Below are 7,470 nucleotides of genomic sequence, written 5' to 3'. Positions count from 1 at the left end.
TCTAAATGATACAAATGATAAGCGATACGAATTAAGATTTTTCAGTGAGTTGCACATATTACCTATTTTATAAAATGGTCTGGATTAAAAAAAATGAATTTTATAGCTGCCTTATTGCCGTTTCCCGAGGTACGAAGGTTCCGGAGGTTCTTTACAAACAAATCCCTCTACGTATCCTTGCACCTTTCTAGTGGAAACTGACCAACTGTCCTCCAACTAAAACAAAACTGCTAGAACGCCGTCGTATCACCGACGAATTCGTTTTGTTTTAGTTGAAGGACTCTTGCAACTATATTGTTGCCTTTGACTGCTCGCTCTATAGCCACGGATACACTAGGGGACAAATGGTCGACCACACTTGTGTGTTTATAGAAATGTCGCCGAGGAGGTTGTGGTTATTAGTGCTGCGTACATACGCGACTACACTTGGTGACAAATGGCGCAACACAGACGCAGAACACGTGCGCCCGCTCTCGAGGCGGGAGCAAGCAACATGCCCCGCGTCACGTAAAATCTTGTGGCTCATGTTGCGGGACACTATGCAACGTTGCAGCGTCACGTATATTTTGTGTTGCGCGTCATGCTCCCTAGTGTATCCGGGGCTTAATACTCACCAAAACAAGAGTTCATAAATCCCAATACGCAATAAGCCTCCATAGAGACCATACGAGAAATTTGCAAGTTGCAATACATTGCGGACTTGCACATCTGTGGTATTAAAAGTGATCTATCATCGCCAGCAATGTATCGCAAGTCAAACGATATTCTCGTTTTGTTTAAATGTGGCTAAATGTTATAAAATAAGATAATTGCCAGTACGCGACTGAATACTGTAATTTGTTTCAATACAAAGAATCTGAAATGATAGTTGTTTTCTTTCGAAAGCTCCTCATTTGTTCTATTTGAACGCTTTTTTAACGCGCGTTAAAAAGCTCCCATGCGAATCAGGCCTTAGTGTTCAGATAATAGTTACTTTTTTCTCTTCGTATGGTTGATGTACAACCTGGCCCGTGTTAGAGTTTGAGCCAGTAGTCTCATGAAGTGGCTTAATTAGTGGAGTAAACCTTTGTAAATTAAATCATAAAAAAAGCAATTAAACACAAAGTAATTCTAAATATTTATTAACTTATAGTTAAGGAATTTATCTTATTTAATGTTATCTACTAAAGTCTACCACCACTACGAAAGTGTTGCTCTAAAAACAAATCAAGTTTATCCCGCAGGTAAAATGTCCATACCATCCATTGTATGGAAAAATAACTTAAGAGCTGTAAACTTAAATAGAACAAATAACGTAAAGTATTATATTCATTATAAACAAGACACCAATCTAGTTCGAATAGAATCGTTCGTTGTACCTTAAAAAGAATTAAACTAAAACTTATTTCAAAGTACTTTCGCACCACCTTATCTAATTGTGACGTATGGGTGCTCTTAATATTTAAATTGAAACTTAAATTAGAAAACCGAATTTAACCCAATCTACTATCCAAAACTACCAGCATCTTTCCCCCGAGACAATAAACTTGAGACTTAAAATTATCAAGTGCTTTGTTTTTAAAGAGTAGGCGTTCAATTGACTGCAGCTAAAACGCCGACGTATACGTATCCACTGCTCCCCGCATACGCTAGAACGCTAGTTTGGAAAGTAGGTACTTAAACCTATAAAAGTCTTAAATCAAATTGTTTTCTCTTTATACTAAACTAATCCTACATAAAATAAACTGACTTATTTCACTTTCAAGCAATCATTAAAAACTCATTTTCAAGTTTTCAACTGAATTTTGCTTAAACAAAATCTATCGCGATGGCAAACTTCTAGAGAAACTCCAAAGTTCAATGTTTGAAAAACTAAAATTGCTCACCCATTGAAACCAAACCAAAAAAAAGTATGCCTTGGGCAAGTGTTAGACCACGGACCATTATTCCACGGAAGCCTAAACTAAAAATCTTTCCTATCTTTTTTATCTATGTAACGCGGGTCGCAACATTTTGTTTCCGAGGTGTATTCATAGTCTATATCTATTTTCTCTAGCCAGGCGTCCTGTGGGCCAAATTTGTTCGTCCTGAGCTGCTGAGTTTCCAGGAGGGTCCAAAACCAGAGATATCTACGAGCTCGTTCAAATTTTCTAGACGCATCCAACACAGCAGATATTGCTCTTTGACAGACGGGGTCTCTGTGGAATTCGGTGTTAAACCTCATATTTTTCGTGCTGCAGCGAAACACCTGAATAGCAATTGAGTAGTTTGTCATTTATGGCCTGCGATAAGTATTCATGTACCTAGGAGACTAAGTAAAATGCTCTAAAAGGTATTACTTCGCGAAGGATAAGTAGTACTTAAATAATGTAATATTTATTTATTGGAAATAAATCTATCTTACTTCATGGTTGCATATTTCCATCACAACATAGTTGAGGATGTCAATAGGGACCAAGTCAACTCGAAAACCCATTTTCTGAAGGGTGTCTAGAATAAAAACATTAAACGGTATTTATTTTGGTGTAACTATAACACGAAAATAACCCAAAATAAACCTTTGGGTATTTAAGGACGGATTCTCGTGTTACCTCAAATTTGTTTTTTTTTTGGGTTCCATACCCAAACGGCAAAAAGAACCCATTACTGAGGGTCCGATGTATTTCCGTCTGCCCGTCACTTCTCTGTATCAAAACCGTGATAGGCAGACAGTTGAAATTTTGCTGTATTTCTTGGCGACAGTGGTTCGTAGGCCTACTGGGGTAGCAAACGCTTCATATTCCTGTTCCTTTATTATGCGACTTGAGTGTTCACGAAAACCAAGTCAAGCATGCTGTGTTTGTAAAGAAGATGATATGATGCTTACCTCGAAACCCGTAATACTTTTGAGGTTTATGATTCTTCAGGAATGCATTGTCCGGCCCATGGTACACTCTTACGTATAAAAATGACATCTTATATTTATTTCAAACGACCTTCTCAGAGATTTATTTTTTTCTTATCACTAATTTACTTCTTCACGCATTTTTGTCACAAAATCAATTGGTTTTACTTATTTTTATATAATTTACTATTGAGAATTTAGCACAGATATTATACAGATGATGTCATACCTAATTATTATACGTCATATTCCGTACTAGTTTTTTATAAGCTTAAATACTACTTGCATCCCTAAAGAGTTGTGTGAATCTCAAGGGTTTACTTATACCGTCTGTCCCTGAAAAAGTTATGATATCTTCGGAAACACTGTCCTAGAGCATATTATGATACAGGGGAGGGCCGGAGAGCAGACCCCAGTGTGTCATCAGTGCGGTGACGCGTATGACACCGCACTTCACACACTGGGCGCGTGTCCGGTCTTTGCGGAGCCTCGCGCCGAACTTGTGTCTGCGCTGGGTGGAGTGGACGTCGCCGAGTTGTCGGCTGTCATCGCTGCAGCGATCGGCAGCCGGGCGGCGTGGGATGCATTGGCCTCCTTCTGTGAAACAGTGATGTCACAGAAGGAGGCGGCGGAGCGCGTTCGGGAAACTAACCCCAGCGCGCCCGCCATACGCCGACGTCGAGTGGGGCGGCGCAGAGCCGCGCATGAGCGCGCTCTTTCGCCCTAACTAGGGTTCTGGGCGACGGCACGCGGGTCTGTCGTCCGAGTATATTACCCACAGCGGGGGGCCACATTCGGTGCTATGGATGCGGTCCCAATATGAGGCGAGGAGGCCGACGCTCTTTACACATCGGCCTCCACACAACACAAGAAAGTGACCTACCGGCCCACATTACTGGCCGGTGGAAGCCCGCGGTCGGTGTATGAAGGATTGCAACGCATTGCCATACACCGACATAAAAACGCGGATGACGTAGCACGGCGGTTCAGGTTTAGTCAGTAAAAGTCTGACACTACCCATTTCCTCCCCCGAGGGAGTGGGTGTCCATGAGGATTCCCCCGCCTAAACAAAAAGAAAAAAGGTCCGGAGAGCAGGAGATGTGATAAATGTATAGTATCCTATCTACATCGGATAAGAAGCCATTCGTTCAAGGCATGCTATAAGCCAAAGTCTCCTGCTTACAGCATTCACACTGAGCGTGACTTCAATTTTAAATATTATTATAAATGAAACAATGTCATCATTAGTCATCATTCTTTATTAAACATAAACTAGAATAGAGAGAACAGTAGAAATGGCCCTGTGACGATTAAAATCTTTGATTTATAGACAAATTGTTTTCTCAAATTATAATCCACGGGTTTAAATTACACTTCAACATAATCTAGGCGTAGCTATACGATATTCGATAGTCAAACCAAAAGTTACGAGTCTTAGCGGCAATTTTGTGACCTCGAACGTAAAAGCTAAGCCGCTACGCTGTTGCTTTTGTTTCTAAGACGCAATTTAAGAGGAATGCCTCCTTTAACACCCTGGATCAAGTTGCTTCCGTGGTTCACTTGAGGGTAGCGCTGAGTCTTAGGACCTGGTTCCACTGAGAACTTGTGTAGTATAGCCGCGAGCCCCGCAAGAGACTGCATTTCACCAAGACGACCACCTGAATCAATATTACAATAGATTAAAATATTTATTTTTAGTTATTGTAGTAACGTCGAATTATAGTTATCTACATTCATATTATGTTTAGGAACATTAATGCTATATGATATGTGTTTTTTTTAAAGCCATAAAGAGGAATATTCCGAAGTATTGCGTAGGTATCTGTTTTTCAACAGACATTGGTTAGTAACAAAAACTACTGCAAAATCATCCCCGTTTCTATTTTAAAATTTCGTTTCGGCATTTACGTCACAAAGACGACTCGTATCGCAATTTCGGCGGTCTCTCCAATCCGTAGCATTAGCTCTCATTGGAACGCCTACATCGATCTGGTCCGACTTACGGTAACGCGGTGATTTTGATTTTCATTTTGGGCGGGGGTGGGTAGGTAGACCGGGACGTCTGTAGGTCACACGAACTACTTGTGACCAACAGATGCCCCTGAAGTTGAAGGGTAAAATCTACAAGTCTATGATAAAACCTGTCATACTGTATGGATAAGAATGTTAGGAGAAAGACGGCTCAAGAAGATTGCCTGTAGTGGTAGTCAGACTGTTTTTTTTTCTTTAAAGATGGAAGGATTTTTTGCGAAATAAATATAAGATTGAGTGTAAAAGTTCTAAAGTACGCCAGTGACTGAAAAGATGAAAGGAACTCGTTTCTATTTGGATGATATTGATTAGAGGACGGAGGAATCGGACGTTGCTAAAAGAATTATGAGTTAACTTGTGGATGAAAGGAGAGACTAGGTATTTAGAATTATTAACATAGGCCCGTGTCTCCAAGAAGGAACTGCGTAGCAATTTTTTTTGTCAATGAATATTCACTATTCACCACTTAGGTAATGATTTTATATGGTTGATACGTTTATACTCACCTATACAAGCTCTTGGTCCCCCACCAAACGGCAAATACGCGTACTTGTGTCTTAATACATTGGGATCGTTGAACCTGTCAGGAATGAACTGTGAGGGATTGTCGAAATACTTCTCATCGTTTTGTATGCCTTGGGTAGGAATTATGATTTTCACACCAGGATCAAGGGTTACATTCAAACCGGGTATGGTGTACTTTCTAGCACACACTCTGTGAAGTGTCCCCAAGGAAGGAAAAATCCTCATGGCTTCTTTGAATCCATTACTCAAAGCTGTCATTTCAGATATGGAATCATAGCATAATTTGTTATTGTATTTACTCAACACCCTGTCAATCTCTTCCTGTATTTTCTGTTGTTCTTCTGGATGATAAGCGAGTTGATGTAACGTAAAACTGGTTGCTGATGATGAGGTCTCGAAGCCCGCAGCAAAAAACACAAACATTTGTGCCGCCATATACGTGATGTTCATCTCCATTTCTACTTGTACTGGTTTCCCATCCGCGTTTTTTTTCTCAATAGAGTCTCCTATGATCTTTCCTTTGCCTTCGAGTTCCAAAAGAAGATCAATAAAGTCGTTACGTCCAATTGGTTTGTAATTTCTTTGCTTGCGTATGTTATAAAAAATCTCTGTGATTGCGGTAATGCTAGATGAATTACTAAGTAATTTTTGGATAATTGTTCTGAAATCCGGGAATAGATCATACAATGCAGTTACGAGATATTTTCTGAAATCTGTTTTAAATATGCGGACGCCTAACTTTTTAAATAGAGAGTGTTCGTTATTGATCGTATCCATTTCTATCCCGAAGGCACAAACACCAATAAACTCAACAGTAAAGCGCGCCATGAGGTCGCGCACGTCACACTCGCCCCCTCGGTTGACGATATCTTCACCGACATGGCGCAACTTTTCCGCGCAGTTTACGATAAGTGGAAACATGTTCTTCAGTTTGGCAGTTGTGAAAGTTGGAGTTAGGCGTTGCCGTAATAATTTCCATAAATCGCCTTCAACATGAAAAAGATTATAGTAAACGGGGTCGATCTCTGGATTTTTACCCAGACCTCGACGGTAAAAATAAGCAAAGTCCACATTGAGAATCTTTCTGGCTATTTCTGGATCTCGCACCACCAGTTCCGGAGTAGTTCCTCTAAACATCCCTACCACTGGCTCTGTAGGATACTTGTTGTATACTTCTGTAGCCTTTTCTATGATGCTCTTCTTTCCGATCACATTCTCGTAATTGGTTCCAAAAATTGGGATTGGCTTTTCATATTTCACGTTTCGCTTCTCCCAGTAGTCGTGATTTTTTGTAAAATATTTGTACAATAGCAGGAGAACTATCGGTAGCAGTAAGTATATCATGTCGCCAGGCCTCGCGTTTACAATAAAGGAGTGAACTGAGCGAGTCTCACTATCGTTATAGATTACTTATATGCCACAACTTAACTGTCACGTTTGCCTGTCTGCAACTCTGCCGCGTACGCCTAGTGTCCTCAAGAGCGACTAAGTAAATGATAAAACTGTACCGAGGGACAATTCTGTATGAAAATGAATTAGTAAAGGTTATACTACTAACGGAGGCCAAATCTATGTTTTATCTGTCCCTATGTCCGTTTGTCCGTCAGCCTGTTACCAGGTTCTATGTAATGAACTATAATTTCCATGTCTTTTAAACTCACACAGATGATGTATTCTCACACTTTATCGGATTTTTATGATTTTTCTTTATTTTTCGAGTTGCTTTGTTTAGTTGTTTGTTTTCGTTTATGTGCTTACATTTTTTTAGGGATTTCCACTCTTATATCAGTGCGGCCTACCAGCCTTGGGGAATATGATTATCGGTCAAAAAGAAGTTAATCCATCAGTACAACTTCGTCAGATGATTGATAATTTAGTAATAGGGCTCCGTTTTTACCTTTTGGGTTAGTTTTAAAAATATTAAAGAATACTGTTTTTCGGATTTAGCTTTTACTAAACCCGGACCCTATAATTGATATGGATATTAGCTATTACCACATATAATTTATATTAAAAAAAATGCAGTTCTGATCTTAAATTTAGCAGAATAT

At 39.8% G+C, this 7,470-nt stretch overlaps 2 protein-coding genes across 2 annotated transcripts; both read right to left on the bottom strand.

Moving 5' to 3' along the window:
- Positions 1-1,906: 1,906 nt before the first annotated feature.
- LOC113495484 lies at positions 1,907-3,096 on the bottom strand. Its single transcript, XM_026874262.1, has 3 exons — positions 2,846-3,096; positions 2,384-2,469; positions 1,907-2,227 (listed from the first exon to the last, which is right to left on the bottom strand). The coding sequence occupies exons 1-3, from the start codon at positions 2,931-2,933 to the stop codon at positions 1,943-1,945; spliced, it is 459 nt and encodes a 152-aa protein (XP_026730063.1). The 5' UTR covers positions 2,934-3,096; the 3' UTR covers positions 1,907-1,942.
- A 927-nt stretch (positions 3,097-4,023) lies between these two features.
- On the bottom strand, positions 4,024-6,771 carry LOC113495229 (cytochrome P450 6B5-like). Its single transcript, XM_026873852.1, has 2 exons — positions 5,401-6,771; positions 4,024-4,521 (listed from the first exon to the last, which is right to left on the bottom strand). Exons 1-2 carry the CDS (start codon positions 6,761-6,763, stop codon positions 4,331-4,333), a joined length of 1,554 nt encoding a protein of 517 aa, XP_026729653.1. The 5' UTR covers positions 6,764-6,771; the 3' UTR covers positions 4,024-4,330.
- Positions 6,772-7,470: the final 699 nt, after the last annotated feature.

This window comes from Trichoplusia ni, chromosome 6 (genome assembly GCF_003590095.1).
Source record: "Trichoplusia ni isolate ovarian cell line Hi5 chromosome 6, tn1, whole genome shotgun sequence".
NCBI classification, from domain to species: domain Eukaryota; kingdom Metazoa; phylum Arthropoda; class Insecta; order Lepidoptera; family Noctuidae; genus Trichoplusia; species Trichoplusia ni.
Note: the sequence above shows the minus strand (reverse complement) of the source record. Positions and strands in the feature narration are given on the sequence as shown.